Consider the following 27,943-nt stretch of genomic DNA (forward strand, 5'->3'; position numbering starts at 1 on the left):
AATCATGCTTTAATCCTATGAAAGGAGACATTGAAAATAGCAACAGAAATACAGCTCCTGAGCCATAAAATAAAGACAGGATAATATTTATCTTTGGTTAAAAGGGATTGTTCCTGTGAATTAAGGGCACTTTTCCAGCAGAGCACAGTGACAGAGGCTGCCAACACTTTAGAGTATGAAAATGCGGCTCTTGGGAAAGTTGGCAATGGTGGTTGTTATCCTTGGAAGAATCAATGTCAAGTTCCTTACTGAGATCCTTCTAAAAGATTTATGCTCCAGAAAAGTGAGGTGCTCAGCCAATTCAATGGGCTCCAGATGGTCAAACAGCAGACAGGCTTTTCCCTTCTTGGATACTTTTTTCCTCTGAGTGACTCTTCTCATCCAGTCATAGGAAGGACTATAAAAGAAGAGTGAGTCTGGTCAATGTGCTGAAAGCCCATTTCAGTCAATGGAAGTTATTAACCTACTGACTCTGTAACTCTTGGCCTGCTTCCAGGAGCTTGTACAAAATACACGCCTTGTCTTTTGTATTTGAAGAGAAAACCACTGACCCATTGCCAATAGAACATAAACTTTGAGTTGTTTTTCCAGACAGAGTGGGTTTGCACTGATCCATCCAGAATCTTTTACTTGGTCTTCCTTATGACCAAGCAAGATCTGGATCATAAAGGAAAGGTCAGGGTTAGGAATATAAATTTGAGAGTTTATCAGCATATAGATGGTGATTTAAGATGCATGGGGACCACTAAATGGTGTGGTTCTCACACTTTAGCATAAAATGAATTATCTGGAAAAACTTTTTATAAAGACAGAGCCCTGGACTTCACTGCTAGAGATTTTGATTTATAAGGAATGAATCTGAATAATATCTATTTTAAACAAACATCCCTGATGATGCCTGGATTATTCACTTTTAATCACTCTTAAAGAAGTATTCTAGAAAAATAGAGTATGAATGCCTAAGACTCAAGAGTGTACATTTGCAAGATGGATAACTACATTTAGGATCATCACATAGTGTTTTCCACACAAAGTTAGCTAGATAGGAAACTCACCTAAGTAGCACCGAGTTTCTAATTACCTAGCTCTCCAGTTCCTCATGCAACTATAGTCAACATTTGTACAACCTCAGGCCAACCTTAACCTTAGAAGCACCATAGTACAAGGCTTCTCAAATGTGAATGAGAATATGAACCCTCTGGGGACCCTATTAAAGTGCAGATTCCAACCAAGCAGGTTTTAGCAAGGAGCCCAAGATTCTGTATTTCTAGTGAGATCCCATGCAAGGCCAATGCTGCTGATTGGCAAAACACACTCTAAGTAACAAGGGCAGAGGGGCATTAACCAGATTCAAATTCAGTAACTAAATATTGAATATCTGTCGTGTGCCAAATACTTTCACATGCTGTCTTACATACTCATTGAGTGCTTATAACAGTCCTAGGAGAAAGGTAGTATCCCATCTTATAACTAAAGAAACTGCAGCTTGGGAAGATAAGTGTACCTAGAATGGCAGCACTCATTTCAACAAGGCTTTCCTGAAAGAATTAAACCTTAATTCTAGAACAGTATGGATTCGGTAATAAGAGCGCATCACAACTCCTTCCCCAGAGCAGCAGACCCATCAAGTCCGAAAGGTAGTAGTGCCACTCTCACATGCTGGATATATCGATGAGGCTGATGTGTTTTTCATATCCCAGTTGACTAGCTACTTCTCGGAACTCTTCAGTCATACGAATCAAACCAAGATCCAAATTGAACTCTGCCGGGAACTTGAGAATCCAGTACCTAAAAGCCATAAAATATTGTTGACTGCTGGAAGATTCCAAGTCGAACCTCTATGGAAACCACTATACCTTTTACAGACTACATTTAACATACATTGACAGCCCACACTTCAGATGAGCCATGTTCTATGCCTGGCCCATCCCGTGGAGTCTCTCTCTGCCTCCTTCACAAGGTCCACCTTCCACTAGGAGCCTCTTCATGACTCTTTCTAGGACGATCGCTGAGAAACAAGCTTTTCCTCCATTAGTGACAAATAGGTAGGAGTGTTTGTGGGAAGGGAGTAGAAGAAAGTAAATTCACCTAAGAGCCAATTTCATTCCCTAATCACATTGGCCACTATTTGATTTCCAGCTCAAATGATAAATGCTTCCTTCCTCCCTCTTCCAATTTTAACAAAATAAAAGGGGGATGTGAGTGGACTTTATTGTCAAACTGCTTCTTGGGAAAAAGAAAGTTGTCAACAATTCCAGAACTAGAAACTACAAAAAAAAAAAAAGACCTGTAAGTGTATTTACCTCATGAAGTAGCAGATCTTTAATCGAAAGTCATCACAGCTTTCTCCATCAGCATTGCGATACGTACACCAGTTAAAGAAAACAGTCCTTGCACCTTGTTTCCTTTGCAAATATCTGTAGCCGTTTCCTCAATTTATACAAATGCTTAATAAGAGGGCCATACTGGAGACATTTGGGTTACCGGTTGAACATTCTTAATCCAAAAATCTGAAATACTCCAACATCTGAAACTTGCGAGTACCAACAACACAAGTAGAAAAGTCCTTACCTGCCCTGTAACAGGCATAGCCAAAACAGGTGCACTAAACATATTACATAAAATTACCTTCAGGCTTTATGAATCAGGTATATGTGAAACATAAATGAATTTTGTGTTTAGACTTGGGTCTCATCCTGAAGATATCTTGTTGTGCATGCGCAACTATTCCAAAATCCTTCCCCCATTAAAAAATTCCAAAATCTGAAACATTCTGGTTCTAAGCATTTTGCATAGAGGACACAAATTTATATGAGGGGGCTTCAAAATATACATAGAAATTTCACATTATCTTTTAATTCCACTTTTCATGAGTGCCTTGAATGCTGTTGTTTATGAACACTCAAAAGGGGGAGAGAGGTGAGTTTTGACAGCTTTAGCACTGAGTAACTGAAGCTTGATTTGTTAATTCCCTTGGATGACCACCCACTTTTTGGTCTGGAGGAGTAGGCACTTACAGAATTAGTTTTACCTTCCTGAGCACATACCAAACAATAGCTACCAACCATAATTAGAAACACATTGTCCACAGTACCTAATTAAAATTGATACTTAGAAGAACATTTTTGCCAAAAAGACTTTTTGTCCAAATATTTAGGATTAATGCCTTATATAAATACTTTATAAAAACTTTAACACTTCAAAATGTCGTTTTTAGGTATATTATTCTGCAACTTGTATTATTCTTAAGTCTGTTTTTACACCCTCCTTTTAACAAATATTTCTTAAGTGCTTGCATGTGCCAGACACTTTGGATATGGAATGAGTAAAGAATCTGAATGGAAGAGAATTTTTAAAAATTCTGATTCACAGGTAGTAGTCATAATTTTTATAATCTGTATTTTTCCTGTGTTTTATACTTTACTATACTTAAGCATACCTTTATGTTTGGGTTTCATACATCAGAGGACACACTAAGGGTGGGAATGCAATTTCGGGCAGCTGTTTGAAAATGTTTGGGTCTCCTTTAACAGTGGGACAGACCCAAGGGGACCTTGGACCGGTGAGGAATAGGATCTTGCTCAGTTCCAGGGACCTCAGTGATGGTGAATTGGCCTTTGCCCTCTCTAATATCCCCTTCTGCTCTGAGGTTGTACAAAGGAAGAAGCAAAGGAGCAGAAAGCGGAGAAACCTTGAACTGAACAGGCAGAACCCCTGCTGGGTGCAGGCAGCCTTGGCAAGCCCTAACAACACTAAGTGGACCATTTTGGAATTGCCCTGCCCTGTGAGGGTACTCACTCATCTACTGGGTCCCCTGGGTTTCCAGAAGGCAGAGATTGTAGCCACCAACATTGGAGACTATATAATAAACATTAGATCTCACAGAATAAATCTCCTTGCCAATTTAAGACTGCATTTTCAGTAATTTAGCATTCAACCACTTTTCAGGACTGTAGTATGTACAAAAGTGGTGGATGGCTAAAAGCCCTCATTATAGAATGGGCTTTCTGATTATTTGGGTATTTTTTTAAAGTCAGAAGAAAATATAGAATTAGTCTCAATCAACAAATTATCAGAAACTTTCTACGATGTTCACTGTGTCCTGCTAGCAAGGAAAGATGTGAAAATGAAGTTGCTGTTTGCCTGAGACAGGACATATGATTTAGGCTGGCATTTCCATATGTCTAAATAGCATCCCCTATGCCTACCATTCTGTCTTCCTAGAAGGAATAAATTAGGTCTTGAGTTAGTGTTAAATATTCTTTCATTATACTAACAGAAGAAATGTTTAAGAGAAGTTAAAAATATTCAGCCTAGAGCTCCTGTTTCATTTTACATCTTAGAGATTATTTTCAAGTAGAGCCAAAGTATCCAGATGGATAGTCAAGTATTTGGTCCATCCTCCAGATGTTTTGTCTAGAAATCTATATGTATTCACAAAAGAGCTGAAAAACTGACTGAAGACTGTTTATTCCTCTTAATTTACTGGCTTGGATAGACATTATATCTAAATACAGAACTTGATTCATGACTGTAAAAATTACACAGTAGTTGAAAAGATATATGCAGAGAAGCTTTTCTGCCAATTCGGTGGAAGATAAATACCATCGGTGCATCAGTAGAACTATTCTGGGCAAGCAACTATCATTTAGCTCCCCACTGTCATCTGTTAAAAAAAAAAAAAAAGATAAAATAAATGGTAAGAAGATAGCAGTGCTACTCTTCTCTTTTTCATGTATCACTGGAGAAACAATAGTGTCAAACATTTCTCATAGAGCCAAATAACTTTTACCTCCCACTTCTGCTTATATTCCCTAATACGGTGGATGGGTCTCAGTTGTCTTCTGGTTTACATTTGATAAGCTTAACAAATTAAAATATAGGACACTCCCTTAAATTTGAATTTATTAAACAATGATTAATTTTTAAATATAAGTATATCCCAGGCACTATTTAGGTCACAGTAAAAATGCTTGCTTATTTGAAATTCAAATTCGAGTGGTCAATGTGTATTTCATCTGGCAACTATGTTTTATTTTAACTCTGACTCAATAATCAATTCAACTAACACCTCCTATGTGACTCTATTTGTTCAAAGAATAATCCAAAATGATAAAATCACAATATAAAAAGCACATAGCTGGAAAGCCTGCAACTAATAGGCGAGGCCAGTACCACGGCTCACTAGGCTAATCCTGCGCCTGCAGTGCCAGCACTCTGGGTTCTAGTCCAGGTTGGGGCACTGGATTCTGTCCCAGTTGCTCCTCATCCAGTCCAGCTCTTGCTGTGGCCTGGGAAAGCAGTAGAGGATGGCCCAAGTGCTTAGACCCCTGCACCCACATGGGAGACCAGGAGGAAGCACCTGGCTCCTGGCTTTGGATCAGTGCAGCACATCGGCCATAGCGGCCATTTAGGGGGTGAACCAACGGAAGGAAGATCTTTCTCTCTGTCTCTCTCTCTCACTAACTCTGCCTGTCAACAAAAAAGAAAAGAAAAACAACTAATAGGAGATATAAAAATGTGTATACATAAATAATGCAGTAGATTATACAACCAATACTTGTCTAAGTAAAGGAAAAAAAAGTCACAATAGCATTAAAACCATGTGCTATGACAAGTTACAATGGGCCAGCACCATGGCTCACTTGGCTAATCCACCCCCTGCGGTGCCAGCACCCCGGGTTCTAGTCCTGGTCAGGGCGCTGGATACTAGTCCCAGTTGCTCCTCTTCCAGTCCAGCTCTCTGCTGTGTCCTGGGAGGGCAGCAAAGGATGGCCCAAGTGCCTGGGTCCCTACACACGCATGGGAGACCAGGAGGAAGCACCCGGCACCTGGCTTTGGATCAGCACAGCACCGGCCGTAGCGGCCATTTAGAGGGGGAACCAACGGAAGGAAGATCTTTCTCTCTGTCTGTCTCTCACTGTCTATAACTCTCTCTCTCTCTTTCTCTGTGTCTCTCTCTCACACTGTCTAACTCTGCTTGTCAAAAAAATAAATAAAATTTAAAAAAAGAAGCTACAATGGGCTACAGGAAGATGGAAGAAGGAAACAGTATAAGGGAAATCAAGACTGATGTTACAAATATTTGAAATGACATCTGGGATAATCCCTGAAGCAGAATTTTATCTGCTTCATAGGTACAGCTTTAGGAGTATAACAGCTCTTCCCCCCATATCCACCCTCCCACTCCTACTCCCGTCCCACCTCCTACTCCCTCTGCTATCCCATTCTTCATTAAGATTCATTTTTAATTAACTTTATATACAGAAGACCAACTCTATACTAAGTAAAGATTTCCACAATTTGCACCCACACAGATACACAAAGTATAAAGTACTGTTTGAAGACTAGCTTTACCATTAATTCTCATAGCACAACTCATTAAGTACAGAGGTCCTACATGGGGAGCAAGTGCACAGTGATTCCTGTTGTGGATTTAACAATTGACACTCTTATTTATGATGTCAGTGATCACCCAAGGCTCCTGACACGAGCTGCCAAGGCTATGGAAGCCTTTCGAGTGCACACTCTGTCAGTATTTAGACCATAGGGCCATAAGCCAAGTAGAAATTCTCTCCTCCCTTCAGAGAAAAGTACATCCTTCTTTGATAGCCCCTTCTTTCCACTGGGGTCTCACTGACAGAGATCCTTCATGTAGATCATTTTTTGCCACAGTATCTTAGCTTTCCATGCCTGAAATTCTCTCATGGGCTTTTCAGCCAGATCTGAATGCCTTAAGGGCTGATTCTAAGGTCAGAATAGAAGCAGAATTTTTTTAAAATATTTTATTTATTTATTTGAGAGGTAGAGTTACAGACAGTGGGAGAGAGGAGAGGAGAGGAGAGGAGAGGAGAGGAGAGGAGAGGAGAGGAGAGGAGAGGAGAGGAGAGGAGAGGGGAGGGGAGGGGAGGGGAGGGGAGGGGAGGGGAGGGGAGGGGAGGGGAGAGGAGAGGAGAGGAGAAGAGAAGAGAAGAGAAGAGAAGAGAAGAGAAGAGAAGAGAAGAGAAGAGAAGAGAAGAGAAGAGAAGAGAAGAGAAGAGAAGAGAAAAGAGAGGTGTTCCTTCTGTTGGTCCACTCCCCAAATGGCCACAACGGCCAGAGCTGCGCTGATCCGAAGCAGCAGCCAGGTGCTTCTTCCTGGTCTCCCATGTGGGTGCAGGGGTCTAAGCACGTGGGCCATCTTCTACTGCTTTCCCAGGCCACAGCAGAGAGCTGGATTGGAAGAGGAGCAGCCAGGACTAGAACCAGCACCCATATGGGACGCCGGCGCCGCAGGCGGAGGATTAACCTACTGCACCACAACGCCAGCCCCAAAGCAGAATTTGAATAAGAGGATATAACAAAGGCATAGAGGTAGAAAGAGGTGCAGAAATGTTCCAGAAATATTAAGTGGACAATTTGGCTGAAATAAGAACTGAGGACAGTAAAGGGAAAGAAATACAGATGGCAGTGGGCAGGATGTTTGGCCAAGTGGTTGAACTGCTTACTCAGAGTTCCTGCATTTGAGTTCCAGCTCTACTTCCTAACCAGCTTCCTGCCCATGAGTCCCCTGGGGGCGACAGGTGATGGCTCAGACACTTGAGTCCCTGCCATCCTATGGTGATCCAGATTGAGTTTCAGGCTCCCGACTGGCCTGGCCCAGCCTCACCTGTTGCTAGCATTTGGAGAGTGAACGAATGAATAGAAGATTGATTTCTCTCTCTCTCTCTCTCTCTCAATTTCCCTCTCTCCCTAATCCCTGTTTCAAATACGTATTTTTAAAAAATGAAAAGGGGAGTAAAAGTGGGGAGACAGATAGGAGTCAATACAAAATGCTTTAGCTACTAAGATAGATTAACCTCCAATGCACAAGCAACCTGCTTCTAAACAGAGCGAGGTGATATTATCAAGATACACAAGTGAATTAAAGGAAAAAAGATTCATACCAAACATCTCAATGCAAGCACTCAGCAGTTCATCCAATGTCGCTGCTTTCCCAAGTCCACTTGACCCCATGATTATTTAGCCGTCGTCAAAAACCTAGAGACATTTTCAGCACGAGATAGACCATCTCCACAATCATGCACGTGTGTGACTTTAATGCTGAGTTGTAGCCTTTGTTCTTAGCTGAACTTCAAGAAAATTCTAAATAAACAAGAAAACAAAGCATTACTTTCTTATCTGCAAAGATAATGACTTCTGTTGACTATGAGAAAAGTATCAAAGTGACAGATTACGTCAACCACAAAGATTGTAAAATGCCTGCCAAATGCTTTGAGACCACAGAGATGTTCCCTTGAAACACAATCCCATTTCTTAGCTAAAATTTTTTTGATGCAACATTGTATATTTTCTTCACATTCTTATATAATAAGATATCCAAGAATATTATAAATGGGGAGCAAGATTCTAACATAGGAGTTAAGATGTCTGCATCTAACATTGGGGTACCTGGTTTAACTCAGCTCTAACTCCTGGCTCCAGCTTCCTGCCAAAGTAGACCTTGGGATGTAGCAGTGATGGCTCCAGTAACTGGAGTCCTGTCACCCATGTAAGAGACCTAGATTGCATTGCTGGCTCCCAGCTTCAACCCAGGCCTTTGCAGAGTGAAACAGCAGATGGGAGTGTTCTCTCTGACTGTCTGTCTCTGTGCCTCTCAAACAAATTAATTGAAGACAAGAGTTTAAAGAATATTATAAATAGTCTTTTGTATAATATTATTGCAGGTATATACAGGAGATAAATTTTAAAATGCAAATATAAGGGCCAACACTGTGACACAGTAAGTTAAATCTCCACTCAGGATGTAGGCATCCCATATCAGAGTGTTGCTTTGAGTCCTGGCTGTGGCAATTCTGATCCAGCTTCCTGCTAAGACACCTAGGAAAACAGCAGAAGATGGCCCAAGTACTTAGGCCTCTGGCTTCATCTTGGCCCAGATCTGGCTGTTACGACTATTTGGGGTGTAAACCAGTAGATGAAAGATCCCTCTGTTTGTGTGTCCCTCTGCTTTTTAAATAAATAAATAAGTAGACAAATAAATAAATAAAATGAAAATTTATTGATGAGCATTATTCTCAGTGATTATACAAATATTCAGCTGTAAAAAATTCTATGTGCCTGATTTCTCTAATAATAACACCATTATCAGTAGTGAAGCACTAACAATAATTTAATGAACACCTATATAATGCACTCAGCACCACACCAAATGCTTGACATCATTTATTCAACTTGAGCTACATGACAATCTTGTGAGGCAGTAATTATTCCCAGCTTACTGGTAAGCTCACCAAGTACAGATATTGCGAGATTTCATAATTTTGCCTTTAATCCAATGTGCATGTCTCACCTCTCCACACCCTCTTAGAAAGAGAATATAACCTATCACAGAGGTAGAAGAAAAATATGATGACAGCTGTCCCATTTTTAGCACTGCCATGGGGAAAATGAGATTGGAAACAATCTCTAGCCATTGCTTATACTGAATGTATCACTGTTGAGGATACACCACTATTTTATTTTACTACTTCCTATTTATTAATAGAAAAAAACAAATGTCCATATATATGGTTGCATTAGTCCAGTGGGACCACTGCAGAATGACTTTTGAATGAGCTTCTTCATCAGGCACAGAAAGGTGGCCTTTGATGCCAGGTCCACATAGGACCAGGCAAAGCAGGAAAGCTGTCGTGCTTTAAGACATTTATCCAATCTGGACAATTTAGTAGGTAAATACAGCCATTGGGGATTTATTTTGTGAACTGTTTAAAGTCAATGCCAATTTTTTTCCCAAACTTGTTTACTCAACCAGCAATCATCAAACCCCTGACCTATGCCAGGCATGGGTTAGGCACCAAGGCTACCAAGATGAACACATCATCATTCCAATCTGGTTACAATGGACTTATAATCAAGTTCAGAAAGAAAATACATGAATGAGTAGGGAAAAAAATTTAATGTCCATGTGGATGGTTGCACTAGTTCAATGGGACCACTGAAGAGTGACATTGGAATGAGTCTCTTCAATAGGCATATAAGTACAGGGGAAAAAAGTCTACTGCTGATTCATTTTGTATAAGAACCATATATCTGTGCCAAAGGTACTACTCTTAGAGCATAAAAAGAATTATTTTAAATGTGAAATAAAAATAACAAATGACAGATCAGTTCTCTCCTATTTTTGCAATTCAAATAATCTGTAAAATGGGATTATTTAAATCTGGGCAACTCCTTCACATCTCTTATGCATTAAGGTCTTTGCTGACCACTCTTATATAGAACCACAACATCAGAGCAGGTGCTGTGACACAGCAGGTTAAACTACCTCTTGGGATGCCCATATCCAATACTGGAGTCTGGTTGGAGTCCTGGCTCCTCTGCTTCCAATCCAGCTCCCTGCTAATGCACCTGGTAAGTAGCAAATGATGATTCCAGTACTTGAGTTCTTGCCACCCACCTAGGAGACCCAGATAGAGTTCTTTCAGTTGGCCCAGTCCTGGCTATTGCAGCCACTGCCATTTGGGAAGGGAACCAGCAGATGGAAGATAGATGTGTGTTTGTGTGTGTGTGTATCTCCCTCTCTCTCTCTATCATTATATTCATATATATTATATTATATACAATATAATACACACACACACACACACACACATGCATACCTTTAAAAATAAAAACAAATGACAACAACATCTCTTTTCTCATATTCCTCATATCCACCTCCAACCTGGCCTGGTCCATTTCTCTTCCTGCATCTATTTTTTTACTTTATAAGATTTATCACTTTCTGACATACTATATGTTTTTTACTTATTGTTTTTTAATCTCTAGTGCTATAAACATAAAGTCTGTGATCACAGGGATTTATATTATATATATATATACACATATATATATATATTTTTATATATCTGGTATTTTCCCTAATGCTTAATATTTTGATTCCCATATAGAAGACATATTTGCTAAATTAATGTATTTGCTAAATTAATGAGTAGATTAGTGATGAATAAATAAATTAAAAATTGTTAAAAGTCTGACTTTGCATATAGGCATATTTGCATGAGTGTGGATAAGGTACCATACATTTTAAGAGGTTATTTTTTGGTTCACTTTACTAATTTAAATTGGTTTTAGGTAAATTATCACTAGGATAGAAATTCCTGGCAGCTTTCTAGACTTAATATTATCTCTCTATGTTCTTTCATAATGAGAATTTACTACCTCTTTCTAGGACATTCTGGAATAGACCCTCCATGATTTTCTCTAATCTATGCTTATGAATACTCTTCAATGTCCAGATTAAACAATTAACAAGTTTGATTAGTTTCACATGTATACAGAAATTTTTTTTTATCCTGTTACTCACTGAATAGTATGTATTACTTGGAACCAAACAGGGTACTTTAACTAAACTGTTTTTTTTTTTTTTTTCAGACCGAAATCAAACTTATTTACCTGAGTTGTTTGGGGAAGGTGTTGACCTCCTGACAGTGGTTAGAGTTAAGCTAGGACCAAAGACCTGTCACCATGTTTGGAGTTATATTTGTGATCTGCAAAGAAACTGGTACATGATGAGCCAGGTGGGCCAGGCTATCTGGTTACAATCTGTTTTTGCAATCCGTAGAAGTGTCTGTTTTTCTGCTTAGCATTCTGTCGCCTGCACATTCACCTGAGATCTCATTTCAGATGCATGGACATTGTTGTGTCTACAGCTGACTTTTCAAAAATAAACCTTTGATATTGTAAAACCAATACACATTTGTGATTTAAAATAGAACACCAAGGAAAAAGGAAAAGGGGGGGGGGTCACCCATAATCTTGTCATCCAAAGATAAACTTGTTAATATCATGGTAGGGTTTTTTTCATTTCTCTTTGTATATTTACTTGGGAGTCATGGAGCAGTTCTTACATAACCTGCAACAGTTTAAAGAAATACTCACCTATTGTTTTCACACAGATTTCTAGCTCTGAAATAATTTTAACAGAAGTTATCATCATTGGGAAATGCATTGAGGAAGCAGTTTGCAGAACTTGTTTGCTGAACTTAAATGATGTTTGGAGAATCTGACAAAAGAACCAAAAGAAATTTCAAGTTAAATCATGGAAATCCCAAAAAATCCACATTGTGTTAAAGCATTTCCAAAAACCTTGAATTTTCGGTGGTCCTCAAGATTTGTCTAACTTCACTCACAAAACCAATTAAAAATGGAAAATGTTATTCAAAATAAGTATTTGGTCACATGATTTTTTTAGTCTAGTAGATTTTTTTAATTAGCATATTAAAAACCTACAAATGTGCCCATAGTTTTGTACACATAGTGTAAAATATTATCTTAGTCCAAATATATTTAAATGTGGATTACTCATTAAGAATTTCCAAACACTGACTTTGGAATGTTGGTAAATCCTTAAAACAGTTTGTTGTGGGAAACCATCAAACTGCCCTTAAGTCACTTCCAAAGGTCTCGACATAAATGTTAATGTTATCTTAGTTCAGGTTGCTTAGTCTCCCAGGAGCTTGGGACTTGCTGTAGTGTTGACAGTTTGACCTATTTCTGAGAGAGAAGTTCTCATTTTAAAGGGCAACAGAATTGTTGTTGGGTGTGATTTCAAAGGCCATGATATGCTCATGCAGTGAGGACTTTCATTAACATGACTTGTAAAGCCTCTGTTTTCCAAAAAAATAAATCCTTCTGAGGTTACCTAAGAAGTTAAAAGCTTTCTCAATCTTAGAAATAGTAAAGGAGAGACATTTTCATGCATTTATTCATAAACAAATTAAAAATTAGCATCTCAAGCTTTTGACTCCGACCAAACCTTTCAAGTTTTCAAAAATTGGGCTTCAACATTAAGTAATCAAATTTGGAAAGTCTTATTTACTTCAGAGCCCGGTGTTATTAACGCTGCTTTCTTTACCAGAGGGTTTGCTGAATGAGTGAGCTCACATAAAGTGCACCCACCACGGAGCCTGCAAAACACTGGCAGCTCAGCGAAGGTGTCTCCCTTAGGCAAATATTTAAATATTTAGGTGTCTCCTGTTCCCTTCACATACTTAAAGACTTATTTTAGAGGACTTAAATTGAAGGGGAGGGCCAATTTGTAAAAGTAACAGGAAGAGAAATGTTTGTTTAGAGAAAAGGAAAGGAAAGCAAAGAAAAAATATTGTGACATTAGAGCATCCATCAGTAGGTCCTGCGGCCTGATCAACAATGCACAACTATTCCTGAAAGTTCTCAAGCCAAAATTAGATGTTGTGGATGAAATTGCCACATGGTATCCAGGAAATATGCCAAAATGACAGACAAGTTTCCTCCTGGATTTAGGATTGTAGGATCTATAAGGTGAAATATTTTATCCAGTAAATAGTCTAGTAAATATCTAGTAAAAATAATTCATTTTTAAATGATGCTGACCTTATTAGAACTTCCAAAGATTGCCTTTCTTACCTGTAGCATGATCTCTTTTTCAAGGAAAAACAAAAATACATGAATAAACTTCCCCTCTAATGGAAGATAGTATCTTTTAAAAAAAATATATTTATTTATTTATTTATTTATTTATTTGAAAGGCAGAGCTACAGAGAAAGAGGAAGAGAGGGAGAGAGGGCGAGACAGAGATCTTCAATGTGCTGGTTCACTCCTCAAATGGCCGCAACAGCTGGGGCTTGGCCAGGCCGAAGCCAGGAGCCAGGTATCTCGCGCTCTCTCTCTCTCTCTTTTTTTTTTTTTTTTTTTTTTTACAGGCAGAGTGGACAGTGAGAGAGAGACAGAGAGAAAGGTCTTCCTTTTGCCGTTGGTTCACCCTCCAGTGGCCGCCACAGCTGGCACTCTGCGGCCGGCACACCGTGCTGATTCGATGGCAGGAGCCAGGTACTTATCCTGGTCTCCCATGGGATGCAGGGCCCAAGCACTTGGGCCATCCCCCACTGCACTCCCTGGCCACAGCAGAGATCTGGCCTGGAAGAGGGGCAACCGGGACAGAATGCGGCGCCCCAACCGGGACTAGAACCCGGTGTGCCGGCGCCACAAGGCGGAGGATTAGCCTAGTGAGCTGCGCTGCCGGCCAACCAGGTATCTCTTTGATACAATATGTTAATGTCTGTTGGGTATCTACCCAGTAGTGGGACTGCTGGATCATGTGGCAAGTCTATTTCTAATTTTTAAGGAAATCTCCGTACTGTTTCTCACAGTGGCTGCACTAATTTGCATTCCCACCAACAGTATATAAGTGTTCCCCTTTCTCCACATCCTTACCAGCATTTGTTACTCTCTGCGTTTTAGATTTTAGCCCTTTTGACATGGGTGAAGTGATGTGATCTTACTGTGGTTTTTATTTGCATCTCCCTGGTGGCTACTGATGTTCAGCATGTTTTCATTTATGTGTTGGCCATTTGTATTTCTTCTTTTGAGAACTGTCCATTGAGGTCCTTTGCTCATTTCTTAATTGGATTGGCTGGTTTTTTGTTGTTGAGTTTTCTAAGTTCTAACAAACAATTTTTCACAAAGACAATTATAATAAAACATCCTATGAAGTTCAGAAAAGGTGAGTGGGGACACTAAGATAGTCTATGAGCTTTAAGAATTGTAGCTACACCAACAATGGGTGAAGAGATGGCAATAAGAGAAACTGAAATACATTTAGAATAAATGAAGTAATGAATGTGGAAAGAGATGAGACTAAAAAACCAACAGCAATAGCTCATGAACAGCATTATAAACTATTAAGGAGCATGCAATGGGAAACCACTATTTTAAAGGTGGGGAGAGTGACATGACCATTTCTGGATTTTTAAGATTCCTCCAGCTGCATATTGAGAAAAGATTGTAGTAAAGACCTACAGTTAGGATGAGGAAACCTGTTAGTAGTCTATTATAACTACCCAGGCAAGAGGTAGTGGTTATCTAAACCAGCATGTGGTTGACACCTCCAGCAATGCAGATAGAGAGATGGAGAGAAGTGGTTGGTTACAGAATGTACTTTGAAGATAAATCCAGCAAGGTTTGTTGATCTGTTAGCTGTGGGGAATGAGCAGATCCAAAAGTAATTCCCAGATTTCTAGCTAGATATTTGGTTATGGTATCATTCTGCAAGATAGAGAAATTGAGCAATGTAGAAGGAGTTGCAAGATCCTGGGAGGGGGGAGGGTTTGGAACGGGGAGGCAAATGACGAGTTAACTTTTGACCATGATGAGTTAAAATTGTCTGAGATATCCAAAAAGAGATTCTGAGTTAACTTCTGGATACTCATTCTGCTTTGAGATCTAAGCATGTTTATGTGCTAAGAGTTAGTGAGGTAAACTGATAATATAGGAGAGTGAGAAGTTAATCCATCTAACAAGATCCTTGAGTAAAACAGAAATGATGGACCTATGTATGGGTGGAGGGGTTAGCCTTGGATAAAGTAGAGGGTCACCCCCATCAAAGCAATAGCATGAAGGGGAAAATGAGAATAGAAAGGTTTGTCATTTTAGTGGCAAGAACTCAAAGAAGTTACTGTCTGGTGACTTAAATTTACTCTCAAAAGGAGATAAGGTCATATGCTGGGAGGTATGTTAGATACCTTTTGAGATTTGCAAGAAGAGAACATTTTCTTTTTATTTTTTATTTATTTTTATTTTATTTGAGAGTTAAAGTTACAGTGAGAAGGAGAGACAGACAGAAAGGTCTTCCCTCCATTGGTTCACTCTCCAAATGGCCACAACGCCCAGAACTGTGCCAATCCGAAGTCAGGAGCCAGGTGCTTTTTCCTGGTCTCCCACGTGGTTGCAGGGGTCCAAGGACTTGGGCCATCTTCTACTGCTTTCCCAGGCCATAGCAGAGAGCTGGACTGAGAGTGGAGCAGCCGGAACTAGAACCGGCGCTCATATGGGATGCCGGCACCACAGGCAGAGGATTAACCTACTGTGCCACGGCACCAGCCCCCAAGAACATTTTCAAGAGACATTGTGAAGAACACAAAAAAGAAGCCAGAAGTATAGGGATTATTTCTGTCAAGAGTGGAGGCTGATGTTTCTCTTCTGGAATTTGTTTCGAGAGGGAGTTCAGTGTTCCTGGTTCCTTCTGCTTCATTTCTGAAATTAGTTGGCTAATGTTTCTGGGAAAACTTATATGGCAAGTCTCCTCCATATTGGTGGAGCAATTCCAGCTTTCTGTTATGGTCTAGTCACAATCTCCATAAAAGCAGGCGCCCCAGCACTGAAGTGAGACCAGCATTTGCTTGGTGGTTTCCTCATTAGAGCACAAATCTCAGTTCCCATTTCCCATAGCTTTGCTTGATGTGATAAGAATGAAGTTGAGACACTATTGGAAATAAAATAACAACGAAGTCATTTCTCTCCCACCCTTGCACTTGATCCAGGATATTTCATTCCAGCAACCACAATCTTAGCTACCTTCCCTGGGATCTCTACTCCCCCAGCTAGGCTTTCTCTGTCTCATCCCCATAGCTCACACTCTCCAGTACCCTCACTACCCATAGCCTTCAAAAGGTTTTAAGTCACCAGATGGCATGACTGGTTTTCCCAGTTCATCCTTTATATTTGGTATTATGTATATAATGTGCATTGGTCATGCTTTTATTTTGACTTCCTTTCTCAATTTTTTCAACTCATCCCTCAGTTCTTTACTCTATTTCCATTGTTCTTTTTAAGGAGCCCCACCAAAATCTCACTGTCAACGTTGGTTCTATCACAAACCTACTAGAATAGCATCAACATAAAAAAAAAAAAAAAGGCTCAGAGGTTAAATCATTGTCAATGGGCCAGAACTAGTGACACGAAGAATAAAGAACTCCACATTTAGGGGGTTCTTTATAGAGGAATAGAGCAATAAATCCAAAGTTACTTATCAATGGCAGTAGGGTATGGTCATGGATCATACTCTACTTTTCAATTCTAAAAGTAATGTTTTTGTCATGTTTGCCTTGTATGTGTTTATTTAATGCAGTAATGACGTTTTCCTGAGTTTTAAAATTTTTGTTGTGTTTATTTTTTATTTTCTATGCAAAGATCTTTTACTAAATTAGGAGGCACTAAAAATCAACAGTGCCCTGGATTTTAGAAAATAGCATCTAAAATTACCACCTGTAGGTGGCAATGAACGTCATAGAGACAAGGTTAAGAAAATTATATTTAATCTCATAACACCCTGAAAGGTGTTACTATCCCCTATTTCATAGATTAAGAAAATCAGATATATGGAGATTAAATTACTTGTCCAACACCATGTTACTAGTTATGTTGCAAAGCCAAGTCAGACTCTAAAAATATATTTTTTTTTCCATTACTCACCAAATATTGACTGATGTTAAGGTTTGCCTATTAGAAATCAATTTCTAGGCATTGTCTAGATCAAGTGTTTACTATTCCCTGTGCTTAGCTCCTAAGCATTCTATCACTGGCCCTCTTGTCTGAAAATGAATAACCTTCATTATTATGGCAAGTTTGGCAAGCAGAGAATCCCTGGTACCAAGTACCAACCAGCTCAGAGCTCACAATGCCTCATTGCTTTTTTTTTTATTATTGTGGCAACAATCAAGTAACTAGGTTTAGCTACATTTTATTTATTTTTTCTTGGTTACTAGTATTTAACATTGGCAAACAAACTAACATATTTAAAGCCGTCTACCTGGCATAAGTTGAATGAGAAATGAGAGTCTTGAATCTCTAGTAATAAATAGCATGAAATTCTGGAGCCCAAACAAGGGAAGATTTTGCTAGCATTTGGCTGGAGCTGAACATGGAAAAGAAGGAATATACACACATACTAGACACCTGCAGTCAGATGGTTCCCAGATGGACAGGTTCCACCACAGTGAAAGGTTACAACTTACTATGGCACTCCAGTGTGCAAATTGTGTAATATCCCCAAATGAGGCCTAGAACTAGAAAAATTATACCTCAGAAGTTAAAATTTTAGAGTTGGGGAAATGATATTTTTTAAAAAGATTTATTTATTTATTTGAAAGTGTTACAGAGAGAGGAAGAGAGAGAGAGGGGGAGAGAGAGAGAGAGAGAGATTCCATTCTGTGGTTCACTCCCCAAATGGTCACAATAGCCAGGGCTGGGCCAGGCTGAAGTCAGGAGCCAGGAGCTTCTTCTGAGTCTCCAACATTGATGCAGGGACCCAGGTACTTGGGTCATCTGCTGCTGCTATCCCAGGCACATTAGCAGGGAACTAGGAAGTGGAGCAACCAAGACAGGAACTGGCATCCACGTGGAATGTGGGCATCGCAGGTGATGGTTTTACCTACCACAGCACAATGCCAGCCCTAATGGAAAAATTTTTTTTAAAGATTAATGTTCTCTTCTCCTGGAAATACTTATATTATACCTACAAGAATCCTATCTGTGTGCCTATGTTCTGAAAGGATCTGGCCTCAATCCACTGAAATAAAATCACATTTCCCTACTACTTTGGTTGTTCCACTTACTTCAGGTGAATTTGATGATGCTGGTGGTGGTGGTGGTGGAGGGGTAAGAGGAAGACAAGAAGGGTGAAGAGGAAGGGAAAAAGGAAGAGGAAAAGGAGAGTTGTTGAGTGCTCTCCATGTCCATCACTTTGTTAAGGTTTTTACCCAAACTCTTGGAGGCCAAACGTTTCCCTAGCAATCCAGCAGTAAATAACACTGCAGCCAAATATTGTAACTTGTTAGGAAAAAAATGCAAGTGAAGTCTCCTGAGATGAGATGTGGGTTGGTTATTGACTTTATTTTTTTTTTTATCTTTTATTTAATGAATATAAATTTCCAAAGTACGACTCATGGGTTACAATGGCTTCCCCCCCCCCATACCGTCCCTCCCACCCACAACCCTCCCCTTTCCCACTCCCTCTCCCCTTCCATTCACATCAAGATTCATTTTCGATTATCTTAATATACAGAAGATCAGCTTAGTATACCTTAAGTAAGGATTTCAACAGTTTGTTCCCACACAGAAACATAAAGTGAAAAATAATAGATGATTTTTTTTTTAAATCATGATGAAATCAGATCAGACCTATTGTCATGTTTAATCCCAGTGAGAGTCAAGTTGGGAATTGATAATTTCTTTTTTTTTTTTTTTTTTTTACAGAAGATCAGTTTAGTGTACATTAAGTAAAGATTTCAATCGTTTGCACCCCCATAGAAACACAAAGTGAAATATACTGTTTGAGTACTCGTTATAGCATTAAGCCTCAGTGTACAGCACATTAAGGACAGAGATCCTACATGAGGAGTAAGTGCACAGTGACTCCTGTTGTTGACTTTACAAATTGACACTCCTGTTTATGGCATCAGTAATCTCCCTATGCACCAGTCATGAGTTTCCAAGGCTATGGAAGCCCCTTGAGTTCTCCGACTCTTATCTTGTTTAGACAAGGTCATAGTCAAAGTGGAGGTTCTCTCCTCCCTTCAGAGAAAGGCACCTCCCTCTTTGAAGACCTGTTCTTTCCACTGGGATCTCACTCACAGAGATCTTTTTGCCAGAGTGCCTTGGCTTTCCATGCCTGAAATACTCTCATGGGCTTTTCAGCCAGATCCGAGTGCCTTTAGGGCTGATTCTGAGGCCAGAGTGCTATTTAGGACATCCGCCATTCTATGAGTCTGCTGAGTATCTCACTTCCCATGTTGGATCACTCTCCCCTTTATTTATTCTATCGGTTAGTGTTAGCAGATACTAGACTTGTTTATGTGCTCCCTTTGACTCTTAGTCCTTTCATTATGATCAATTGTGAACTGAAATTGATCACTTGGAATAGTGAGATGGCATTGGCACATGCCACCTTGATGGGATTGAATTGGAATCCCCTGGTATGTTTCCAACTCTACCAATTGGGGCAAGTCAGCCCGAGCATGCCCCAAATTATACATCTCTTCCCTCTCTTATTCCCACTTTTATGTTTAACAGGGATCACATTTCAGTTAATTTTCAACACTTAAGAATAACTGTGTGATACTAACCCACTGTTGGTGGGAATGCAAACTGGTTAAGCCACTATGGAAATCAGTCTGGAGATTCCTCAGAAACCTGAATATAACCCTACCGTTCGACCCAGCCATCCCACTCCTTGGAATTTACCCAAAGGAGTTTAAATTGATAAAGAAAAAAGCAGTCTGCACCCTAATGTTTATTGCAGCACAATTCACAATAGCCAAGACCTGGAACCAACCTAAATGCCCATCAATGGTAGACTGGATAAAGAAATTATGGGATATGTATTCTTTAGAATACTATACCGCAGTAAGAAACAACGAAATCCAGTCATTTGCAACAAAATGGAGGAATCTGGAACACATCATGCTGAGTGAAGTAAGCCAGTCCCAAAGGGACAAATACCATATGTTCTCCCTGATCGGTGACAACTGACTGAACACCAAAAAGGAAACCTCCTGAAGTGAAAGGGACACTATGAGAAATGGTGACTTGATCAGCATAGCCCTGACTGCTAATGGACAACTTAATACATTATCCCTCATAGTATTTTTTTTTTGTCTGTTCTACTTAATATGACTGGTTTAATTCTGTAATTATCACACAGTTATTCTTAAGTGTTGAAAATTAACTGAAATGTGATCCCTGTTAAACATAAAAGTGGGAATAAGAGAGGGAAGAGATGTATAATTTGGGGCATGCTCGGGCTGACTTGCCCCAATTGGTAGAGTTGGAAACATACCAGGGGATTCCAATTCAATCCCATCAAGGTGGCATGTGCCAATGCCATCTCACTATTCCAAGTGATCAATTTCAGTTCACAATTGATCATAATGAAAGGACTAAGAGTCAAAGGGAGCACATAAACAAGTCTAGTATCTGCTAACACTAACCGATAGAATAAATAAAGGGGAGAGTGATCCAACATGGGAAGTGAGATACTCAGCAGACTCATAGAATGGCAGATGTCCTAAATAGCACTCTGGCCTCAGAATCAGCCCTAAAGGCACTCGGATCTGGCTGAAAAGCCCATGAGAGTATTTCAGGCATGGAAAGCCAAGACACTCTGGCAAAAAGATCTCTGTGAGTGAGATCCCAGTGGAAAGAACAGGTCTTCAAAGAGGGAGGTGCCTTTCTCTGAAGGGAGGAGAGAACCTCCACTTTGACTATGACCTTGTCTAAACAAGATAAGAGTCGGAGAACTCAAGGGGCTTCCATAGCCTTGGAAACTCATGACTGGTGCATAGGGAGATTACTGATGCCATAAACAGGAGTGTCAATTTGTAAAGTCAACAACAGGAGTCACTGTGCACTTACTCCTCATGTAGGATCTCTGTCCTTAATGTGCTGTACACTGAGGCTTAATGCTATAACGAGTACTCAAACAGTATATTTCACTTTGTGTTTCTATGGGGGTGCAAACTGTTGAAATCTTTACTTAATGTACACTAAACTGATCTTCTGTTAAAAAAAAAAAAAAAAAAAGAAAAGAAACTATCAATTCCCAACTTGACTCTCACTGGGATTAAACATGACAATAGGTCTGATCTGATTTCATCATCATTTAAAAAAAAATCACCTATTATTTTTCACTTTATGTTTCTGTGTGGGAACAAACTGTTGAAATCCTTACTTAAGGTATACTAAGCTGATCTTCTGTATACTAAGATAATCGAAAATGAATCTTGATGTGAATGGAAGGGGAGAGGGAGTGGGAAAGGGGAGGGTGGTGGGTGGGAGGGACGGTATGGGGGGGAAAGCCATTGTAACCCATGAGACGTACTTTGGAAATTTATATTCATTAAATAAAAGATAAAAAAAAAAAAAAAAGAATAACTGTGTGATAATTACAGAATTAAACCAGTCATATTAAGTAGAACAGACAAAAAAAAATACTATGAGGGGGTTATTGACTTTAGTTCAGTTTGTGGCACTGGTACCTGTGTACTCAGCTTCAAGTGTCCAATGACACAATGAAAGATGGCCTTCAAACACAACTCCACGGTCCCAAGGAAAGGCATTAGTTTGGTTTGGCAAAAATGCCCATGTTTATTATCTATCATACAGTAAACAATGGTTGGGAATGTAAAGATCCCTTTCTCAAAGGGTTCACAGCCCTGTGCAGGAGACAGCTTATAAACCAGTATTATAAATCAGTGAGCCCATTAAGTCCAGTGAGAAAGACAGATGGCCAGCATATTACGGTAGCACAGGCCAAATGCTGCCTGCAACTGAATAAAATCCAGGAAGACTTCCTGAGAGAGGAGATAACCAAGGGTATTAAGTTTTATAATACAGGCTAAATTCAATGGCATCAGACAGCCAGCTGGTTGGTAACATCTGCACATGATTCCAGAATAGGGTATGGGATAGATGTGAGCAGCCTGTTATCCAGAAATGCATCAACACATGACAAAGGGATAAGAACACAACTAAGACAACAATATTCAGAACAAGAGCAGATGGCACAGGAGAATAATTGGGGTCAGGAGGGTTGCACTGAGTTCTGAATCGCTGTGGTTTTTTATAAAGGCGAAAATAAGTGAAAGCATTATTATTATTATTTTTTTTTTTTTACAGGCAGAGTGGACAGTAAGAGAGAGAGAGACAGAGAGAAAGGTCTTCCTTTGCCGCTGGTTCACCCTCCAATGGCCGCCGCGGCCGGCACACTGCACTGATCCGAAGGCAGGAGCCAGGTGCTTCTCCTGGTCTCCCATGGGGTGCAGGGCTCAAGCACTTGGGCCATCCTCCACTGCACTCCCGGGCCACAGCAGAGAGCTGGCCTGAAGAGGGACAACCGGGACAGAATCCAGCACCCCGACCGGGGCTAGAACCCGGTGTGCCGGCGCCGCTAGGCGGAGGATTAGCCTAGTGAGCCGCGGCGCCAGCTGAAGTGAAAGCATTATGAAAAGCATAGGGGCTACACAACACTGCGGTATTGCTTATATTGATTACATTATCCAATTTCACCACTGACAATGATTAAAAGATAAATTTCTTATATCACTTTGACACTAATTTTGAATATATAGACACAGACACACTTGAAGATGTAGTAGAAACTTCTCTTTTCTAAGAGAAACCATACCATGTTATCATCTAACTGAAAACATTCTGTTCTTATTTAGAACCCCATGTGTTAACAGCACTCTTTTATGGGATGGGAATGTCTCAGTTTGAAATTACTTCTGAAGCAGGGATTTGGAGCTAGACTTTTTATTGGAACCAATTAAAAGTAAAGTAGGAGAACAAAAAATATGTTTTTAGAATTATTTCTGTGTTCCCAATTAAATTTACACAGCTTGAAGCCCATAATTAGAAATCTCCACTGAATGGCTTTGTCATTCTCTTTTATTTCAGATATTTCCCCCACAGCACATGTTTCTTCCTCTAAAAGGAAAACAAATCTCAAGAAGCAATGACCTTTCTTCCTCCCCTCTCACACCTTAACTAATTCTACTTTACCTCTGCAATCATAGTCCATAGCTACAAAAAAGAAAATATAAGGGGTTCAAAATTCCCTATAGGATCTTAGGTCCCATTTCATCATCTCTTCATATGAGAGAACTAATATCATTCTGCCCTCTTCATCAGAACAAAAATTCATAACTTGAAAGAGATTTTAAGAACATAAATCACAATGAGAAGAAAAGAGGAAGTCCTAAAATTGTGAAATGTTCTAGCTACATTTGTAATGTAGTTATTTGGAATTTAGAATCGACTTCCCCATTAGAACAATGTCATAAATAGAAAAATAGAGGATTTGCATATGGGAAACAAATGCTGAGAGGAACTTGGGCATTCTCATGAATTTTAGAGGCTGGCTCATGAGCATGCCAAATTAGCCTTCAGGAATTGTGCAACTCCTAGCGAGCAACATCTTGTGGGTATTTTTGAGTCCAGTAGATCTACAGAGACAGAGAAGGAAAAAGGAATGTAGAGGGAAAAGAAGATAGCTTTTTTTTTTTTTTTTTCACAAAGTAATCATTAAAGAGTTAGGGGAGACCAAGGAATAGAAATAGGGATTTTGTTGGAAGGTTATAAAAGATGAGGAGGAAATAAGGAATTGTAACTTCCTGAAATGCGAGCAGATTGAGACAAATGAGCAGGAGCCAGAGTGAACCCACCTCCCTTGTCCTGCCAGGTGACCGCGTGTGTGCCTCCTCAGTAACAGCACCATGCTCTCTTCTCTCTGCCTGGAAGAGATCGTCTCAGCCTGCTCTTCACCAGTGGCTTGATGGAGCTACCCAGGGTTTGTGACCTATCACTTATTACTTCTCTCTAGCTTTTAACTCTCTTCATCTTTCCTTTGTTGTAAATAAACATGAAGTGTTTCTCCTCACCAAAACCAAAACCAAACTAACAAAACCTACCACCTGTTTTCTCTGATCTCACCCATCCTTCATGGTCAAGTAGAATTTGCTGACTCTACTCCATTCTCTCTTCAGACCACCCAAATCTAGCTCTGTCCAATTTCTCTCCACTCCCTGCTCCCACACTTCACCCAAACTACTCTTGCAAAACACACTGCATCCAATAAGCACTTATTACACTCTGGCTCAAGCCTCATGTTGGATGTTTTTCCCCCTGTGCCTCTGGTCACACCTTCTCCGTATCACATGTAGACTCCTCTCTTCCTATTGCTGGCTTCTAAATAGCCAGGGGTTCTCAAGTCCTTGCCCTTGGCCTTTAATCTCATCTTACAAACTCTCCGTTGCAAACTCTTCCACTGCCCTGGCTTTAATTCCATCTCTAGGTTAATGATGCAAACCAAGCAGAGCTAAGTTGCATGTTTTAGAGGAAAGATGTGGGATTCGGAGCTGGGGTTGCATTGCAGCTGCTATCTACTAAGATGGACCCTCGGGCAAGTTTTATTTAACTTTTGGGTAAGTTTTCACATCTTACTCTTATACATAGATAGTGGGAACATAAAATGATTGTCACTTGGGAGAACTTTCAGAATTGCCTCAAAATCTTAAACATAGAGTTACTCTATGATCTAGCAAATTCATTCCTAGGAATATACCCAAGATAACTGAAAATACATGCACATACAAAACTATTTGCACATAAACGTTCATAGCAGTAATATGTATAATGACCCCAAGGCAGAAACAAAACAAATGCCCCTGAACTGATGAATGGATAAACAAAATGAGTTTTTCCTTAAAATGCAATATTACTATTCAGCCACGAGAAGGAGTGAGGTCCTGATTCATGGCACAACATGAATGAACCTTGAAAACGTTACACTAAGTGAAAGAAGCCTCAAACAAGTCATATATTATTTGACTTCATTTACAGGAAAAATACAAGAAAGAGAGAGACAAAAAGTAGATTAATGGTTTCCAGGGGCTCAGGGAAAGCAGGAACGGTGAACGGTTATAGTGTCAGACTTTCTTCTTGGGATAATGGAAATATTCTGTAATTTGATGCTGGTCGTGGTTGAATAACCTTGTAAATATACTAAAAATGACTGCATATCACACTTTACAAGGGGGTATATTCCAGTGGAATATAAATTATATCTCAATGAAAGTTGTTTAAATGAGACTATATTTTCTTCACTTTCTTTAACTGCTTTATCTTCTATGTCTTTCCTAGACCTTTGGCTCAACCTACATGGCAATATTGCAGGCTACAAACAAGGGACTTGCCCTAATTACTCTAGCACCCTCTTCTCCACCCATCAATACCCAGGCCTGACAATTTGCCTTGCAGATTTTTTCTCACATTTCCACTCTTCTTCATCTCCACTGCCACTTCTGGGCTCAAGGGCCAGGACCTTTGCCCAAGGCCACTTCAATGGCTTATCTATCAGGCCTCTAGGCTCTCATTTTCTGTCTACCTCTTCCCTCTACCAAGGTCAAATCAACCTTTCTGAATGATCAGATTGATCATAGAACTCCTCCATTCAAAAATTCTTCTGCCATTCCCTATTGTTTCATATATATCTAAAGTCCTTTCCATGGCACACAAAGCCTTTTAGGGGTGGCCCTTCACACCTGTCCACCTGTACGCTCATTCTTTACCCACCTCCACTTTATTCCACCACATGCTACATTGCCGTAAATTGGAACTTCGTTTTCACCATCCCCATGCTTCACACCATTGCTTTTCTCTTTGCCTCTACCCTTTTTTTCTTTTTTTAACAATGTCCTTGCTCCCTCAGCATGCTTGACAATCGCATGCTCACTCTTCAGGAATTCTTCTCCTCCCTCACGACTCTTCCAGGCAGACTTTGGCACTCAGTGTATTGACTTTTCATAGGAATCCATGGTTTATGGTACAAAACACGCCTATCAATCTCCCCAGCAGTTTTTTGGAAGATGGTGTATTTTTCTAGCCTGCAGCTCAGAAGTGCTTCTAATATCTTTATATAATTATCTTTCTATGCAATCTTATTCTTCCAACATGATCTTTTTTTTTAATGCATCTTATTTTTAAAGATTTACTTATTTGAAAAGCAGAGTGCAGAGAGAAAGAGGAAGAACAAGACAGAGAGAGAGATTTTTCCATCTGCTGGTTCACTCTCCAAATGCCTTCAGCAGCCAGGATTAAACCAGGCCAACACCAGAAGGAACTTCATCCAGGTCTCCTCTGTGGGTGGAAGAAACCCAAGTACTTGAGTCATAATCTGCTGCCCACCAAAAGCATTCACAAGAAGCTAGATTGTAAGCATGAAGAAGCCAAGACTTGAACCAGGCACTCCAGCACACAGATTGTGAGTGTAGAGGTCTTGGGATGGAGAGAGAGGGCACACAGAAGCTGTGATCTAGGGCATTATGAAAGCGTCAGAAGAGAAAGAAAAACAAGCTGTGATTCACTGAGTGGAGGAGAGGTGGAGAATATGTCACAACAACAGAAAGCGACCCTGAAAAACAATGCAGAGAGGGAGAAGCAGAGATGTTTGCAGGATGCTGAAGCCTCAAAACCAGGAATAAAGGATGCCCATCTTCTGAGCACCAGCACTAAAGCATCTTTGAAAGTCCAGGGAGTGCGGTTCAATGTAGCCCCTCCTCTGTGTGCATTTTACACAGCTCACTTATTTTTTACCGAGATTTTTATTTCATGCTGCTAAATGACTAGGAGCCTGGACTCTAGAGCTAGACTGTTGGGACTGAATTTAACTCTAAAACATTTTGGTGGATGGCCTTGGGAAAGTTATTTTACTGTGATTCTGTATCTTTATATAATAGAAAAATAACTGAATCTATGTGGTAGGGTTGTTAGAATTAAATGTTAATAACAGGTAAAATGCTTATTAACTGGCACGTAGTATGTTTTCAATGAGTGTTCGCTACTATTATTTTCTAGTAAGTGACCCAAAAGTGCCCTCCACTCAAGAGATAAAATTATTCTTATTCTGTCATTTTTCTCAAATCCATAATTTACATGTTTTATACCTACAAATATCCAGTTTACAAGAGAATAAAAGAAAGGAGGGATGGAGGGATGAAGAGAAGCAGAGAAGAAGGGAAATAGTAGGAGGGAAGGAGGCAGTGGGGAAGGGAAGCATAGGACAGAAATTTGACTGCTGAAATGACAATTAGTTTAAAGCACACACTTGGACATAGTCTCCCGTTTTCTTGAATGAAAGTTCTATAATCCACTTCTTTTCTTTTTCCCAGAATCCTTTTATGTAATCCACTTCTTACTCTGCAGTACTCGTTATTTTTTTAGGTTAAAACTAACTATCTCAAACATACAACTCAATCTATTCAATATTTTTGTTTAGTTACAATCTTGTTTTTTAAAGGAATACATCATGCTGATAAGTATTCAAGAGTATATAAAACATGTATCTGTCCCAAAAGAGGTTCAAGACCAGGAGATTTCAGTAGATACACATGGAAATGTCAGAAACATCTCATGTGGACCCATGAGTTGTAAACGAGACCGAGGTTTTGACATTGTATTCCTTCTTCATTGGAATGGAAGTAAATGCATGTTAGGTTATTCACATTCTTAGGTCAGTGTGGGGGAGCTGATATTATACAACAACGTTTCCACCAAAAGTCTTGCTAATGGATCTACAGGTCACAATAAA

At 39.8% G+C, this 27,943-nt stretch overlaps 1 protein-coding gene and 1 long non-coding RNA gene across 7 annotated transcripts in view; both read right to left on the bottom strand.

Moving 5' to 3' along the window:
* RASGRP3 (RAS guanyl releasing protein 3) overlaps positions 1-2,439 on the bottom strand; it is a 46,935-nt gene extending 44,496 nt beyond the window's left edge. For both annotated transcript variants that reach the window (XM_089326542.1, XM_089326541.1), the window contains exons 1-3: positions 2,304-2,439; positions 1,657-1,788; positions 250-397 (exon numbers count right to left, since the gene is read on the bottom strand). In XM_089326542.1, the coding sequence (XP_089182668.1) occupies positions 250-397; positions 1,657-1,788; positions 2,304-2,308 (285 nt within the window). In that variant the 5' untranslated portion in view covers positions 2,309-2,439. The remainder of the gene's footprint in view (positions 1-249; positions 398-1,656; positions 1,789-2,303) is intronic.
* A 5,547-nt stretch (positions 2,440-7,986) lies between these two features.
* LOC149128150 (uncharacterized) overlaps positions 7,987-27,943 on the bottom strand; it is an 83,677-nt gene continuing 63,720 nt past the window's right edge. For 4 of the 5 annotated variants that reach the window (XR_016229483.1, XR_016229481.1, XR_016229482.1 and 1 more), the window contains 2 exons: positions 11,923-12,046; positions 7,987-8,124 (listed from right to left, as the gene is read on the bottom strand). This is a non-coding gene — a long non-coding RNA (uncharacterized LOC149128150). Of the gene's footprint in view, positions 8,125-11,922; positions 12,047-24,020; positions 24,040-27,943 lie in introns of those variants that run through there. The other variant, XR_016229484.1, reaches the window with a different exon arrangement.

This window comes from Oryctolagus cuniculus, chromosome 2 (assembly GCF_051225735.1).
Source record: "Oryctolagus cuniculus isolate XC-2025 breed Fujian yellow rabbit chromosome 2, ASM5122573v1, whole genome shotgun sequence".
In the NCBI taxonomy this organism is placed as follows: domain Eukaryota; kingdom Metazoa; phylum Chordata; class Mammalia; order Lagomorpha; family Leporidae; genus Oryctolagus; species Oryctolagus cuniculus.